The sequence below is a fragment of the Chlamydotis macqueenii genome, chromosome 1, assembly GCF_036417535.1.
Source record: "Chlamydotis macqueenii isolate bChlMac1 chromosome 1, bChlMac1.mat, whole genome shotgun sequence".
NCBI classification, from domain to species: Eukaryota; Metazoa; Chordata; class Aves; order Otidiformes; family Otididae; genus Chlamydotis; species Chlamydotis macqueenii.
Window position 1 is genome coordinate 127,087,208 of NC_141556.1, and position 18,288 is coordinate 127,105,495.

At 35.1% G+C, this 18,288-nt stretch overlaps 1 protein-coding gene across 11 annotated transcripts in view; it reads left to right on the forward strand.

Annotated features, from left to right (window-relative positions):
* Nucleotides 1-18,288, forward strand: part of DMD (dystrophin) — a 1,302,935-nt gene that overhangs the window by 1,046,105 nt on the left and 238,542 nt on the right. For all 11 annotated transcript variants that reach the window (XM_086766697.1, XM_086766715.1, XM_086766672.1 and 8 more), the window contains one exon: nt 2,879-3,068. In XM_086766697.1, coding sequence (XP_086622823.1) covers nt 2,879-3,068 — 190 coding nt within the window. The remainder of the gene's footprint in view (nt 1-2,878; nt 3,069-18,288) is intronic.

Genomic DNA, 18,288 nt, shown 5'->3' on the forward strand with positions numbered 1-18,288 from the left:
GTACAGTAATAATGCTTGCTTATGAACTTAAAGATCACATAGATTTCAAGTAACTTAATTTTTCCCTGCTTATCTTCTCAAATACTTGTGAACAGCTACACCTTAAAAATAGTAGGTTTAAAAGATCTCAGCCTCACAACAATGTCTTGTACCAGAGGCTGGTATTTTTTAATCTGTTCATGGATTTATTTTTTTTTATAACCCTTAAAAACTTCCTCCTGTGGATATAAATGTTCACACTTATACACACTGTGTGATTCGCTTCCTCTGACGTGCCTCCATTTTCCATCAGCTTGAAGCCTTCAGCTAACACATTCTTAAGAGAGTGCCTTAATTTCTGCCCTGCAACAAAGCTCATGTGACAACTGCAGTTGGTCAGTCCACTGTCACTGATGCCACTAGTTCCTAAAAATCAGTCCCTAGACTAGATTGGGGACCATCTTACTTACGTTTATTTGTGTAAAATTTAGACATGTAAAATTGAAATGATGTAAACTTTAGGTTACTTACCATTGTAGTCAAGAGAAAAAAAAAAATACTCTGACCTTGAATCTGGTTCAACAAATGTGTACACACAAAGGAGGAGAATTAAATTCCGGAAATACTTATCTCCATGTTTTGCAGAGGGAGTGTAGATGCTTAACTTCTGGGTGTCTAGATGAAAATTAGATGAATCCCACCTTTAGTATTGCTCCCATGAGTAAGCACTATATGCTTATTTTTATATCATAGTATAACAGAGAAAAACCGGATCATTGTATTAAAAATATTTTTGTTATGATTATCCTATAGTATTTCAGCAGTATTCTGTAGTGTTTTCCTACTGTGTAGTTTTCCATTTATGCTAAAATATGTTTGTGCTTACTTCATGTTCTTTTCTTACAGCCTGCACTCACTATGGAATTAAACATATTTGGATGATACAGACTAAAAAGAAAGCATCGTTATTTTGGTTTTGTGCAATAGTTTCTTGTCCAATATACCTATTTTGTCTCCCCTATAATTTTCTGCAATTTATCTTATCACATGCTAGATTTGATACTCAGTTTTATTCTTCATTTTAGAGCTTCTTTTCTCTATTCTAACCTCATAATTTTGAAGTAATTAGAAAGCCAAGTAGAGTGAAGCTTATTGATACGCTACAGAGCTATCACTGTAGTTGAATGATTATTGCATGTTAGATGTACTTTGCATCTTAAATTTTGATACAAGATATTTTTATGGTGGGTGTATGAGTATGCTTATAGGTAAGCAACACATTTCTGTAGGCTGAAGGAATTATGTGCCATAAGTTTTAAGTTTTAAAAAATTGATGGATAACTTTGTAGTGAGGCATTCAATAGTTTTCTCAGTTTTTAAATAAAAAAAAAAATATCCAAGAATAATATTTTTTTTTCACAGAATTGTTGGGGAAAGCAAAGAAGATGTTAAAGGATTAAAAATATAGAAATATGGTAGCTATTATGAGATTTGACTCTTGGGGAAGATGATTCTTTTTTTTTCTCTGAAATGGTTGTCCTTGCCTGTACTCTGATGTGATTTTTCTGTTGTTACTGTCCTCTGCTGCAATTTACTCACATGCTTGTCAAAAAACATGTTAAGTCAGGGCCATTTGGCAAAACTTGTGTTAATTTTTATTTATTTTCTTACTTCCACTAGTGTATTGTGTGTTAGGATGTTATCATTACTTCTCAAGGAGTACAACCTCTTCATGACAGCAAACAGGATTTGAAATAGAGATTAGCACTTAGAAATTTCATGGCCCCTCCTGGCAAAGTTATGATAAATTACAACTCGAGAAGTTATATCTGCTGAAGTCTAGTATTTTACCCTATGTCTAAATAACTCTAAAACTTGACAGGAAATCTATCTAGAAATTTCCAGATCACCACAGATTCATAGACTAAACATTTTTATGCATCAAATAGCATTCATTCCACTTGAAGTAACACAAATTATCAAATGACTTTACTAAATATTTTCTGATCGTAAAAAATTACTCAGTTATTGTGCTGATTTTAAGCAAGTATGCTTGTAATACAATAGCTAAGTAGCCTTGACAGATTCATGTTAGTGAACAGTATGTCATACTTACCTGCTCACATTTCTAAATCCATGTTAGCTCAAGTTCAATGCAAAAAATCAGTCAGTACATGTGACACCGACATTGTACATGAATGCCAATTGAACACAGATATATTGTAATGTATTTTTAGCACCAGAATTGCTGGACCTTTTAGTGTTCTTTCCCAATGTATTATTTAGAACTTCCCCAAGGACAAGATAGCCTTTATATTTAAAAATGGTATTTTATCACCTAACTGATAGAGATCTCCCTTGTAATTTGTCACATTCATATTAAAAACTCAAAATAAAACCTAAAAAAACCCCCAAACTTCAGTGTTATTAGGTTTAAGTTGTTGAACACAATCTCCAAAGGTTTCAGGTCATAAGAACTAATAATTATATTAATCATAGCAGTGTCCAGGAATTATTTTGTGATTTCTGAAAATAAACAAGTTTTTCCCACTGTAGTGTTAATAACAAATGAGAAAACAATCTCTAATTAAAACAAATCCAGTAATTACTTCTGATTTATTTTTTTAATTGTACATGCTTCAGGCATAGTTCTTTCAAAGAAATACTTCCGCTTTATTTTTTACCAAATGAATTCCAGTTACTTCTTCTCAGGCAAAAAGACAAAAAAAGGAAGCCTACCTGCCAAATATACAGTTCAATTTCTTTAGCCAGTGCATCTGCAAACTTACCTTGATTGGTACATGATAAATATATAGGGGTTTTTTTTATATCTTGATTTAATGATTAAGATTTGTTTTCTTCCTAGTAGTGCTGCATTTGACTATTTGTAATTGTGCAGGGTTTGTGAGCGTGAAGCTGCACTGGAATCAGCCCTAAGAATGTTGCAACAATTCTACCTTGATCTCGAAAAGTTCCTTGCTTGGCTTACAGAAGCTGAAACAACTGTGAATGTCCTGCAGGATGCTACACACAAAGAAAAGATACTGGAGGATACCAAAATGGTTCGGGAGCTCATGAAACAGTGGCAGGTAAGTCAAGCACTTCAGTTTAGATACATGTGACGATCCAAAGTGATGGGGTTTTTTTCCAGTGTGCAGTGACTCAACAAAACTGAATTTGTTTTGAAAAAGAGAAATTATTCTACTACTAACCTGTAAGTGTTGCTGTGGAAATTGTTTCAGGGATCTAATGTGAGTCACATCATGATTCTCTATGACATCTTTCAGCATATAACACATTTGAAAATGTGTTTTGAATTACAGCTTTAAAATGTACGGAAAGGAAACTTTGTTGAAATGGAGGTTCAGATTTTTTTTTTTTATCACATAAAAATTAATGACTCTACCAAGCTACACGCTTGAATTGAGCATTTGGCAGACATGAGAGTTTATTAAGCATTTCTCATATTTGTAGGAGTTATATAAATTGCATCAAGATTATTCTGTGTAGCTTAACTCAATTAGTTTTTCTCCATAACTTTCAAATACGTGAAAAATGTTAATTTGATATTTGGCTCATTATTGTCAACATGCTCAGTTGCGATAATAAAAAGAGATAATGATTAAAATTTTCATAGTTAATGGCTGGACAGTTTTCAGACAGTTGTTTTTCTCTGGAAACAAAAAAAAAAAATCTTTTAAAAGAGAGAGAATATTGTATTTGGTATTCCAGACAATCTTGAGGAAGAAGAAAAAAAAATTAGTTGAGATGGTGCTGTTGAAATATGTTATACTTTTGTTGTGCTTTCTTCACGGCAGTTACTGAGAGGAATAGACATATGTCTGAGTGAGGTCTTAGATTTCTTAAATATGAGGTTGGTTGGCTGTTGGGAAGGCAGGGCCCTTTCTTCCAGCATTCCTTGATAGTGCATGACTGACTTGTTGACAGAGAGTTCAAAACTGGAAAATCCAGGTGCTAAAGGTTCTATGCTTTTGTTTATGAAAAACATACTGTGAAAAATTTTAGTTATAAGCAATTATGTTAAGTAAGTACCTTGTATGGAAATACTACTGCCTTATTTTGGCACTACTGCATTGATACATGGTTTTAATTATTTGACTGAACTGCTGCTAAATTCCATTACATTATAATTTGAAATCTACAGGTGTTGCACTGGACAAAAGTTAAGCCTCAGCCACATTTTAAATAGTGATCTATCTTTGCGCCAATTTTATTTTGTAGTAATATACCTGAAGTCCTCATATGTTTCTGAATTCAGTTGCATGATTCTGGAAAGCAGATTTCAGTGGAAGATAATTCTAGACTGAGTGGTTAATGTTCAATATAGGCTCTCTTTTTGTATTCTCTAGATCAGGTTTTTGGTTGTAATGATGCTAAAACTATTAAATTATCAAGTATTTGCAGAAGTTATTTTTTTATGTGAGCATTGAAAAATGCGTTATTTGGCAAAATAGAAATACCTAAACATTTAAGTCAAATGCTTAATTTTTTACTGTAATGTGCTTTGTAAACCTGATTATATTTTCAACTAGTATATTGGGATTTTTTTTATTTCCACAAAAGAACCATCCAGAGCTGCAACTGAAATGAAAAATAAATGTATACAAGTCCTTCCTGCTATAAATAATTAATGAGGTGCATAAAAATATCCATCATGTGAACAATTGTTTTGAACTGTAAGCTTTCTTCTAAAGATTTTTCTGCACTTTGAGATGTAAGATAGAATTTTCAGTTCTTCTTTCCAGGTTTTTAGTATTTAAATATGAGATATTCTATGGCAAGAAGGGTAAAAATTGTTGTAGAGTTTCTATTTGTTTCACTTCCAAAAGGTAAACATCGTTCTATTGACTAATCTTGGCTGTATGAGAGAAATTATTCTTACATCTTAAGAAGAAACATTGGTATGCAAAGGCACAAAAAGTGGTTGTTATGTTGTCTCTTGCTTCCAAAAGTTTCATACATACCTGTCCACCAACAGTACAATAATTTTAGACTTTACTTAGAGCTGATGATTGCAGGAGGAAATATTTTGATAACATGGTTTATTGTGGGCTTTTTTCATTTCCACCTGCATGCTGATCTGTCTCTTTCTAGATTTACTTGGTTTTCTTCCTGGTCTTGTCACAGTTCGTGTCAGCCTCTTTATACCATTTTTAAGCCACCAAAAGAAATTTCATTATATAAGAAGCACAAGTGGATTTTCAAATGTCCTCATCCTGAAGGGACTCCAATTAATATCTTTCTAAAAGCTGGTAGAACCGTCTTTTTTTTTTTTCCTTTTCTTTTTTTTTTTTTTTTAATTTTCTTTCCTCAACTAGAAGAAAACTGCCTTATTCCTGGAAAAAGGAAAAAGTTCTGTTTAAGTAAAGAGAATGGGGCTTTTTTTCAGAAATCGTAGTAGGGAATGACCTTTTTTTTTTATTTATTTCTGTAATTTTTTAAGAACTACAGTAAAGTGACCATTCAAGATTTGCATCTTCTTCTATTTCATTAAATTATTATGGATTTGAGACATAGTCAATAACTACAATTAATTTTAAAGGATTAAATTAAAATATTTTTACTAATGGGCGCTCTTAGTAATTGGAGCATCATTTTCAGGGATTTCAGTAACAGCAAGTGTTTTAGGTTCAGGAAAGTAACTGTAAATTATTTGAACCAAGCAGTGCATTTGTTTAGTCAGTAATACAGTGTGTTAACATGTGTGAAGCTGTTTTAGTGACTGCAGGTTTTTCTGGAGACTTTGCATTAATCTCAAATGATAAATGGTGCTTTTGTAGCAACTTTCCGTTACTGGAGTGACATATGTACAGATGAAAACACAAACTTACGTGAACTTCTGTTTCTCCACTAGTACCTTAAAGATTTTTCTGTGATGTGTCTGTGAGTTTCATATAAAGTGAATGGACAATACCAGTAAAAGTCAGTTAGGAACAAAGTCTAGGAATAAGTTAGCAGAGGCCATGTCTACAGATATTCTAGCAAGTTAAATATGTCATAGAATCATAGAATGGTTTGGGTTGGAAGGGACCTTTAAAGGTCATCCAGTCCAACCCTCCTGCAAGGAACAGGGACATCTTCAAGTAGATCAGGTTGCTCAGAGCCCCATCCAATCTGGCCTTGAATGTTTCCAGGGATGGGGCATCTACCACCTCTCTGGGCAGCCTGTTCCAGTGTTCCACCACCGTCATTGTAAAAAATTTCTCCCTTATGTCTAGCCTAAATCTATCTCTTTCTGTTTCTTGATCCTTCTCTGGCACTGAGGCCAGCTATAAGCAAAAAGCCACATCCATGTTTATGAACTGCTCTACAGTTCACAAAGTCAAATATTATGCTATGGTGGTTCTTATATAAAACTTTTCATTAAAAAATATATAATTTGAAAGACATAAGGAAATTATTCAAAAGCAAAAAAAAAAGTAAAATTATGTAATAGTCTGAGAGTGCTTAGCTATGAAAGTAATTAATTCATTAAGATAATTATATTTACAATAGTCCTAACACAGTGCTCCATATCAGTAGTTTTTGTTGTAAAAGCTTTCAGTCTAAATAAGTACAATTTCCTGGTAGTGGTGCAAATATTGCCCATCTGTGTTGCTATAAAACTGAATAATAGAGCAAATATGAAGGACTTTTACTTCTTAAAGCACAGTTTTGTCAATAAAACAATATTATTGATGTCAGCTGAATAGTCAAGAGTATGGCTTTTCATCTGTTTCTCAGTTATTCCTGTATTGATTCTTCCAGTCTTCATACTTAGCTCGTAAGAGTTCTCTCTCACAATTCACTTTGATGCATAAGGATGAAAAGTAAGAACATGACAAACGTGTGTCCGTTTGTGCTCAGCTTATGCATATACAAGATTCAAAGAAAAAGGAGCTTTAAGTCACTGAAATCTCAGAAATATACATTTATGTACTTTACAGAAGGGGGTTACTGCTCACTAATCTGTATCATCAGCCCCATTTTTTACTCTGTACTGTGGGCCAGAAGTGCACTTACTCTATAAAACACATCAGGCAATTACTTGTATCCCAAGAAACTTGCTGTGTAAATTGTATGTGTATAAAAACAGACACGTTCAAATACAGTCTGTCTGTAATATGTTTTTTTAGCATCCAGTATATGTAGTATAACCACAAGCTCTGCCCCAGTGTAGAAAAGATCCTAAACACTTTCAGCCAGGATTAGTTTTCCAATTGACTCTTTTTTTTTAGCACATGATTTTTTTTTTTTTTTCTCTTCAGCCAGGCAGCATCCAGATCCTAGGAGGTAAAACAAAATAATATCACTGTCTCACAAGTCTTTTGGAAGAAACTTTGACTACCTGGGTTTATAGAGTTCATAGAAGTTACGGTTAAATATGACAGATTAACTTAGATCTGCGGTCTCTGTCTTGTTCTTTATGCAGTTGCATGGGCTTGGATAATGTGAAAATAGTCATTAGGAGTCTTGAAATGTTACAATTGTGTTTTAAACTGCTATTTTTAGGCAATAGGTATAAAGCAGTGTTTTGATAAATAATTCTCTATACAAATAATGAAAAACCAAAATTTCTGAGTTCAGTAGTAGCTTTGTCTCCTTGTCACTAAAAAATCACTCACATTTGGTGATCCAGCCATTTTATGCTTTACACTCTCAAGCTTTAATTTATTTTTTTAAACAACTAGGGAGATAATGTCTTGCTGTGCGGAAAGTGTTTTATATAGCAAAGTTGCTTGTCTAGTAAAATCTCACATTTTTAGGTGTTTCTTCTACTTTTCAAGTGCAGAAAACATTAGCTTAAATGTCACTAATAAAGATTAATCTTCCCCTAGTACTTAGCAGTTCATTCAGAAGCAGAAGGAGAAAAGTGAGACTTACATAACTGCACATTTTAATTACCTGGTGATGTAATTATATTAAACCATTGCATTATAAACACGCTGTTTGTTTATATGAGCATGTATTTGCATGCATCATTTGTCTGAACTGACAGCAATGTAATAGTTGAGGTGATTCACACAGTTAGAATACTTTCTGGAGAATTTTCAAGGATATAAACCAGTTACTCCAAGGAGTTGTGTAATTACATGCTGCTTTTTATTGCCTAGTCGAAATACATCATGTGTCCCCATGAGGCCTGGTTTGATAAGTAACCATATGAGGGAGATGAAAATAATTAATTTTACTTTCTGCTTTCATACTTTTAGTGACATGAACTCTCAACTGTATTAATTACTCCTCTGGTTTGTCTTTTTAGCAATAATTGTATGTGACATTTTATACAGCTTATGTAATATTACATATAATTTTGAAGCTAGTGTGGGTTTATCCTGTTATATTATGGATACAATCATTTAAAATTAAGTCTGAAGATGAATTTAATCACTGGCTTTTTTTTCTCTGAAATTTGAGAAATAATACTGCACATGACACCTAGTTAAACAATAACTGGAAAATTATTCTGTACTACGTACACAAGTTACCAAATGTATATGAAATAATCTATCATAACTGATGAATTAGTGTTAGTGTAGACTAACTAAAAGTATGACAGCATATGATAAATGAAGCAAAGTTAGTAACTTTGGCATGAAATACATAGCAAATTTATTTTTATTACCACCTTCATACTCACTTAGCCTATAACCTGAGTAGCTTTCCATTATTAGCAGCAAAACTCCTGCATCTGACATGAAAATACATAGGGCCTAAGTTACACCTAAGAAGGTATAGTATGGGCAGTACACATATTTTCCCACGGTATTTTTTTTATCTAAAAAAAGGGACATGAACAGCAGGCAAGGCACTCTTGTCTCTTCTGTTCTCATCAATACTTCAAAGGTGCTCACTTCTTTTTAAGGTATCCAAGCAGCTGGTTTTTTAACAGTAGGAAGTTGAGGTAGATACATGTTTCTGACTCTTCTCGATTATTTAGCAGTATAGCTTCCTTGAGAGAATTAAATTCTTTCAGACTTCATTTCAAACATAATTTACATATGATTGCCCAGCACAGTTAATTTTCTGACATGATGGATGGATTAGATGATGAACCTGACTAACAGGGGAGAGAGAGACTACCTCTAACATACTTGCTCAGTTCAATTGACTTTACTAAAAAATATTTAATAGTAATTAATTTTCTAGTACTTTATCTCTGTTCTGAAACACTTTCTCACTCACTTCTGCTTGAAATTGTCTCTGAAAGCTTTAGAAATCAAATACAACCTTCTTCTCTCACCTGTTTCTTTAAAAGTTTAATCATCCAGATTTGCCTTTTACACTAACCTGCTACCAGTTGTGAAACAAAATCTGTTCCATAGTACCTGAAATGGAGTAACAGATGTCAGAGCCCTCTTACTTAGAATTCAAAATCTAAGATTTAACACAAGTACTATTACAGCCTAATCTGAGACAGGACAAAATATTATCTCAAAGTGGAAAGTTATAATACAGATTTTGTGAAATATTGGATACTTTGAAAACATTTGGTCAAGAGTTTTCCAGTATTGTGTTTGGTGGTCATGGGGAAGGGAAATAAAGTTTCTTTATTGTTAAAAACAACTGCCAAACTGATACAATGAAACATCTTTGAACCTATACAGGTTCCTACTTGCAGTTTTGGCAGGTGTGGAATTCCTAACCAGAGAGAAAACTCCCTCATGGTCAGTGACTGCGTCATGGTAATGGTGCTCGTTTGCAGCCATTCCAGTTGAGACCAAATGCTTGAATCTGAGTGTCTTCTATCAGAGCTAAGTGCCTGCTCACCCAGCTAGGAAAAGTTTTTCTCCATCTTCCTTGGACTGACTTAATTTTGTCTTTAAACTCTAATCTGGCACATTGGTGGCAAAAGCAGCCAGCAGCACCCTGAAGTGTATTAGGCAAAGCGTTGCCAGCAGGTCGAGGGTGGTGACCTTTCCCTTGGAGTTCAGCACTGGTGAGACTCATCTGGAGCGCTGGGTTCAGGGCTGGGTGCCTCAGTACAAAAGAGACATGGACTTACTGGAGTGAGCCCATCGAAGGGCAACAAAGATAATTAAGGATTTGGAGCATCTTTCATATGAAGAGAGGCTAAGAGAGCTGACACTGTTTAGCCTGAAGAAAAGAAGGCTTAGGGGCATCTTATCCAGGTACGTAAATACCTGACAGGGAATGTGTAGAGAAGACAGAGCCATGTTCTTCTCAGTAGTGCTCAGTGACAGAACAGGACGCAGTGAGCATGCATCGAAACACAGGAGGTTTCAGCTTAACATAAGAAAAAAATAAATACTATGAGGATGGTCAAATCATTAAATGGGCTGTCCAGAGAGGCTGTGGTATCTCCGTTACCGGGATCTTCAAACCTTGGCTGGATATGGCCTACTATGAGCAGTGCACTTACATCTGATTATTTCCAGAGATGCCTTCCTGCCTTGACTGTTTTGTGATTCTTGTGAATTCTGATCTGATCACATAATCACTGGCCATATAGTCAGTCATTCTGTAGCCTAATTAATTTTTAAATATAAATATGGAAAAGCTTTAATATGAGAAAGTAAGAAATTGAAAACTTTCTTACTGTTTCTTGAGAAAATTTCATAAGCATCTCCCAGGAGTTTGAGTAATGTGTTTGAGTGAGTGCGGAGGAAAAGTGAATAGTAAAAAGAAAAAGATTAAGTGAGGAGAAGGGAACACAGAGAATAAAAGTAATTATATATTTTAAAATTACTCTTATGAGTGGAAACTGATGGGAGGATTGAAAGGTGAAAGCTAGAGGGAAGCAATGAAAGGAGTACAAGTATTTTTCAGGGTACCATAAATTAAAATTGGAGTTTCTTTCCTTATGCACAGAATTGAAATCTGCAACCTTTGACTTCAATATTTTTTTTTTCATTAATCAATTACTCTTACATGTAAAATAGAGATTTCCTCAAACGTTGTCATCCAAATGGGAATGGTAACTTGCTTGAATTAATTATTTTTTTAATTGAGATTTACCTTGGTATTATCAGATTGATGTGTTTGTGCAAAGAGAGTGGGAAGTGCTAGCACAGTTCTAGACTGAGTCCTCCTGTAGGCTACAGTCCTTCTAATTAGGTCTATTCACACTTAGTTCCTAGTTTGCTGGTAAGATCACATATTTTGGTAAAAGAATAGTATTTTGTGTTCATGCCTGTATTTTTAATTGAATGCATTGTATCAAGGGGAAAGATGTACTTTACAACACAAAAAGGTAGCTTCTGGTGTCTCTGACAGCGTATCAGTGTAGAGTGTGTATAAATGTGCTTGAAAAAGAGGACAAAGATGGTATCTATGTTCAATCAGGTTCCATGGTGTATTTTTATTTTTATTTATGAACCAAGGATAGATATGATAGATGCAATAATCCAGTAGCACAAAGGACCAAAGACACTTTTTAACACATTTTAATGTCATACCACTCAACTACATTATGATTAATGTGCTACTATAGAAGACACAAAGATAAGGACGCTGTTAATTTAAATCTACAGTCCTATAAAAATGAACTGATGAAATTGATGAGACTTCTTACGCATATAGATATAAATGTATATTTGTGTTTGAAGCTTTAAGTCCTAAACAACATGCAAATGAGTAACTTTCAAATGCATTCTAAGGATCAAGTCTGAAAAGAAATTCAGTTGTGTGTGTTTGTTTATGTTTGGTTTATACTACTGTAGATTGTCATCTGGGTTAGGCTTGCTGGTTTGTGGTTTATTTTTCCCTCTCAGAGAAGTAACAGGTTTGTGTAAAAACTGTTTGTCAGCCCAGCGTGTGATCAATATTATATTATATATCTTATAATATTGATAGTCTAGTATTCCTGCTGTCTTTTAAGACTGTGATTTTGCTCTATTCAAATAACAGTGGGAATTTCAGTGTCAATTCCATATGATTTTTGTAGCATTCAGTGTGAGGTTGTGCTATATTAATTAAGACTATTAGAGGAGAGCATGAAACATCACAAATAGAAATGGGATAGAACGGATAAGGTGCTTTGTCATTATTCCTGAATAGGTTCCATTTCCTACATCTTCTCCCGACCTATCATTTCTCTAGGATGCTTCATCCCTGTCTGTGTAGGCTTTCTAAAACACGACCTCCCACATCCAAAGAACTAGACGGATGGGCTCTCTCATAATCTTACTAAGCATATGCTGTGTTTCACTGTAGCTCATCAATGTGAAGTGATGGGAATCAGATTGAGTAGTTACCAAAACTTTGAAGACTTCTACTATTTGGTCTTCCTGTGATCATCAGTCTAATCTGCCTTTACTGGTACAGTTTAGTCTGCCATTTAGTTTGTCCATTTTCTTTGTATTGTTTATAGCAGATTTATTTGAAAAGTGAATAACCAATAAAAACTGTTGGCAAAAACCCAACGATAGCTTTTAATATGTTTTTCTGATGTGTTTGGAAGGGTATCTGTGCCTTTTGCAATTATACCTCATACCAGAATATTCAAAACACATGGCTGAAGCTCACGTAATTTTTTGTTAGTGAGACCAAATGTGTATTTTCCCAAAGCAGGTAAAAATAAAAATGCTTGTATTGTGATTATTAACATGTTACTATAAAAAGGATAAATTATATAATGCATAACTGAAGAAAAGTATTAATTTTGGCTTAGAGCAGGTGTCTTCCTGAGTATGTAATAAGGTAATGACCTACAAAGAATACAAATAAAGGAATAAAATAAAATCACAAATGCTTTTCAGAGACAAATTCAACTTGTTTTGTTAAATGTTTTAGACTGTACTGAGAAAAATAGTTGTCTTGTAAGAAATGCTGTAAACTTGTCCTTTTTATGGGCATATGGCTGCCATAGCACAGGTTTTCTGCGTGTGAATTAGCATATTTTCACAATACTAGCTATTCTGCGTTATGCACTGTGCAGCAGTTGCATACTGTAGCATAGCAAATCCCGCTACATAAACTGGCAGCACGTTTGACAAAATTAACTTTGTTTATATCATCACTAAGTGAGTGTCCCATTTCATTTTCCATCAGAATTTTAGACTTTATTCCTTTCAACTGCTGACAAGAAATTGAATCTCTTCTGTCAGTATGAAGTTCTGCATATGCATTTATCCTTTTGTGCCACATTTTTAATGTGACTTATTTATTTTGTCGGATACTATTTCAGTTTGAGTGTTTTCTCTTGAGTGCCTGATTGCAGTTCATTGATGGTCACCACAGAAACTACCATTTTCCCCACATGTGAAATAAAAGTTTTTTTTTTTTTTACTAGAGTGATTAGTAGTACAGAAGTGTTATCTCAGTCCGTTTTGTAATGATTTGAGTGGATTCATCACCTATTATCACTGAAAATAATAGCAACTTTCTGGAGGAGGACCTTTGTCCTCGTTTGTGGCAGTGCTGGTAATTACGTTAGGAGATTCTGAACTGATGTTCACGATTTTCCTTTTGGGTAAAATACATGTTGTTTGGGAATTCTGGAAAGTAGCCTTAAATTATGGTTACTTATAGTTTTGCTACATTTTTTTTCAGTAAAGTTAACTAAAGCTGGGCTTATCTTCCTGAAAGTGCTAGTATAGTAATTGCTTTTTACGAGGTTGAATATTGTAACAAAGTTATATAGCTACTTAAATGTGCGTTGCTATTCCTTCTAGAGTTTATAATTTCCATTTTTGTATTCCCAGTTCTCTGATTTTATGTATATGTTTCTGTTTAGGGGAATCATCTGATGTTATGATATCTACCAAGTACCCTAAAAGAGCAGTAATGAGATGCTTGCATGAGATTCAATTACATTATTTAGAGCAGAAATCAGATGTAGGCTCACAGAAATTCTATTCTATAGGTTCTTCTGTAATATATATTACATTTTTAATATATATATTCTATTATCCTTTATATTTATTCTCATCTGATTTTAGGATTATACAGTTTCAGATAACCTGTTCATCTTGTGGGCTATATATTTTTTTTCAAATAACCTTGTCATCTGTGAATTTTCTCTAGGTGAATTTAGGATAATATGTCCTTAAACAATGGTTCAAGCAGCCACAAGCTGTGCTGTTTGTAGCCAGATACCAGTTGTTACCTACTGAGTAACCAGATTATAGAAATAAAGTAATGTCATCTCTTCGGTGTTTTGTATGCCTTTACATTTTTAGAGGCCATGTAACCAGCCTGTTGCCTATCTGCTGCTTGTCCTTACTGAAATACTGTAGGTGGTAGAGTTGAAGAGTCAGCTTCTGACACTTATTTTTGGGACTTAACAGTGTAAGTGTAAGGTAAGTGTTTAAACTCCCACTAAGACTGGCAGTCGGTGTAATCTAGAAAGCTATTTGGCTGACCAAATATAGATATCCTATTGTCTTCATCTCACAAGCAATGCAACAACAACTCATGTTTGTACCTCTCGCCCCACAAAGAAATGTCCAAGAGGAGTTTCTGAACTTGCATTACTGCAGGGCTTTAGAATCACAGAATAGTTTGGTTTGGAAGGGACCTTCAAAGGTCATCTAGTCCAACCCCCGCTACAAGGAGCACGGACAGGTACAACTAGATGAGGTTGCTCAGAACCCTGACCAACCTGGCCTTAGATGTTTCCAGGGATAGAGTATCCACCACTTCTCTGGGCAACCTGTGCCAGTGCTTCACCACCCTCATTGTAAAAAATTTCTTCCTTATATCTAGTCTGAATCTCCTCTTTTTAGTTTAAAACCATTACCCCTTGCAGGTGCAACAGGCCCTGATAAAAAGTTTCTCCCCATCTTTCTTATAAGACCTCTTTAAGTACTGAAAGGTCTCAATAAGGTCTCCCTGGAGCCGCCTTTTCTCCAGGCTGAACAACCCCAACTCTCACAGCCTTTCTTCATAGGAGCTCCAGCTCTCTGATTATTTTTACAGTCCTTCTCTGAACTCAGCCCAACAGGTCTATGTCTTTCCTGTACTGAGGATTCTAGAGCTGGATGTTTGTGCGACCCAGCTCAGCTTGGTTGCACTACCTGTTCTGAGTTCTGCACAGACAATAGTAAGAGAGAAGTACTTCCAGAGGGCAATTTGGCCCAGCCAGTCTGGGGCTATTTGCCTTCTAGAGAAGCGTATATGCCTCTTACGACTTGGAGAGAACCTAAGTAGCTAAATAACTAACTGGCTACACTAGGTGCTTAAATGTAGTGTGATTTGAGATATATATATAATGTATGAGTGTTCTCTCTCTCTCTCTTGTAAATGTAATGGTTATGTTTTTGGGTTTGGGTTGGTTTTTATTTTACTTCTTCATTTGATTGTCTTCTACCTAATACCAGTTAAAGAGCTTATAGTTTCATGTAGGTCCTACCACTCAGTACATTTCTAAATTGCCCCATGAGACAATAGAAGAGAAATAAAATGTAAACTCGAACTGCTGAGATCACTTTTCCCCCAAACAATGACCATGACTTTAGCCATAGGTAACTATGAAGGTATATGAAGATATGCCTAGAAAGCTTCCTCTGCCAGATCACTCTAAGTTGTAAGCTGTGTCTTCTGCTGATGCACCTGTCCACTGCCTCATAAGTGTTGCAGTGACATTTGTTTAGTTTTACTCTGCCTCACTGAGAAATGTCTGATGTTCTGGCTTGTCTTACCTCTTTGTTTTCACCAGGTGAAAAAGGTGTTAATGCTTTCTGTTCTTCATATGTTTCTATGATTCTTTTCCATAGAAAATTTCCTTGAAACCGAGTATTTGTTCACTTAGGGAAAGAATTTTGGCTCCTTTATGCCACTTCTTGGGGTGGTAGCTTTCTCACTGTTGCAGAAAAAGGTTTTCACTGCTTCAGTTCAGCTGGTGAGGTTGTCAGGACATCTGAATGGGCACAGCTATGAACTTTCTCCATGGCTACCATAATCAGTCAGACTTTTGCCCATGAATTCTTTGTACAATTCTGCTGTATGGAGGACTGCTACTGCTTCTCAGGGATGGGAAGGGTGAAGAGAGCTCACACCAGCGTGCAGAAATCCGTTTGCCTTCCATTGTTGTAGCCTGTTCCTATCTTTGATACCACTCAATAACTGAACCCAGGGAAACGGTTTTTCTTAGTACTAGAGAATGAGGCGGAACAGGCCTCAAGAAGGGAAGCATAGTGGTCAGTAAGTTTATCTGCTATCCTGTGCATACAAAAAGGCAAGTGTGTGAAAGGGACAGGTATTTTTAGGTAAGTGAAAGGGACATAATGCTCATTTTATTCAGACTTGTGGAATCCTTGTTCTTTCCTCTCTCTTTCTCTCTGCATTTACTGTCTCTTGTCACTTTTCTTTGAGATACTTTGGTTGCTGAGACAGAGAGGAGTCTTTTTAGGGTTATAATATATTATGATAAATTATGCCAAGCTATTCTCAGAGTCTAGTTTAGCAGTTTACCTTGCAAGTGTAGGTCATTTGTGGTGTAGATATGCTGATCTAGAGCCCTTTGAGATTTAAAGTTAGATTGAAGTGTCTGCAATAATACAGTAAGGTTTTGCATCAGTCCTTTTGTGTGGAATAACTCTGCTGAATCAGAATAGACCTGGAAGACGCTGGAGGAATGGCAGGAGAAATCTGAAAGGTAACTGTCTATTTTTGCCTCGGTGTATTAGAAGCTTTCAGCTGACCAGATTGCAGCATCTAAAACAGAAGACAATATTTATGAACAAATATAGCAGACAGAAGAACACATTGCTTATCAGCTGGTTGCTTAGGTTGTTTTTAGTATGATATACTAACACTTAACAGAGTTGTTCGTATGTGAGGGAAAACATCTGGATTCGTCATTTAAAATAAAAGGCTTTAATTTTGTACTGTCTATATAATTGAAAAGATAATGCAAAACCAAAAGATGCCATGAGCACCAAGAAGTGTGCATATTAATCAGTTCAGAAGATGAACATTTGTATTTTCTTGTGACTTTCTTACTTCACTTGTTTTTCATGTTAGAAGTCTCTGTAGTTTATAGGAGCTTGACTGACAAATTTGTATCAGTCAAAAAGATCGTATGTCAGGTTACTCTGATAATTCGTTATCAAATAACTGAATTAAGCCTCTAAAGAGACTATGAGACTATTTTTCTTAATGCCAGAATTTTAATTTCTGCTATCTGAATCAGATGTTACAGCATTCTAGGGGAACATTGCCATTTGAGCAAATATGAGAGTTAACTAGTAACTAAGCAGATTAAAGATATAAATTATGTACTCTCCAGAAATACCATACGTTTTCTATTGTATTAAACCTACTTAATTTCTATTTCTACCTCATGTTGCTGGGCTGGACACAATTTTAATGACTGTTTTTCTGAAACTACTTCATAGTTCAGCAAAAGAGAACAGCAAAACACTCTTCCTAGAGGACAAAGTACAAAAACCCCTAAACACTGAGTCACTAGATTTCATTGTTGAACTTCAAAGGTCTTTTGCTGGGGAAAGCTTACAGCTGTCCCAGTATTTTTTGTACTGTTTATATCAAAGTGTATTTCACTGATCTACAAATGAAGTGGCAAATCCTTTCTTCCCGTAAACTGGAAACCTGCTGGAAGCTCCTGGATCAAAGCTAGGAAATAAACCTGTTCTTACTTATGTTACACCAATTACAGACACAACTGTAAGTTAACCTCAACAGATCATCCCTTCTTTTTAACTGTGGTATTGTAATTCCATATACTATGAGTAAGAATTGCAATAGTGTTTAAATCCCAGCTTCTTGATTGGCTTTAAAAAAATAAAATTAGCCATTTTATTTTAGCCTTCATTTTGTGGGGCGTATAATACTATGGAGGGTCAGCACTGCCTGAAAAATAGTGCCAAGAAATGTTATTTCTGCAATAGGAGCTATTACGTGACCGCCTGTTATTTCATTATCTTGTGTTTCCTGTTAGACATCTAACTTATACGTTTTACACCCAGGTGTTGCTGGGCTATGTGCTGCCCCAGGTAAAAACAGGTTCATTGCCCAAATTTAATCCACCTCTGTAATTGCCCAGGCTTAATCCAGCTCTGTGATCGGGCATAAAAGAAAGGCCTCATGTTGTCCTTAGAGCAAATTTGCACCTGCAGTTACATTTCCACAGCTATTAGTTCTTTGCACTGAGCCTAAATCTGGGAGACTCAAGTCCTGTTGGTATCACAAGGAATTTTGCAGATCATCAACCTCTATTGTATCTGGCTCAGTAGACTCTGAACCAGGTGTTAGAGTGAGATGGAGGAAACAGAGAGGAAGCTATGTATTTTGTTTTCCTATTTTATTTTCTATTTTGTATTTTATTTTATTTTATTGTTGAAGGTAGTTTACTTAATTTGATTTTTTTAAAAATATTTTTCT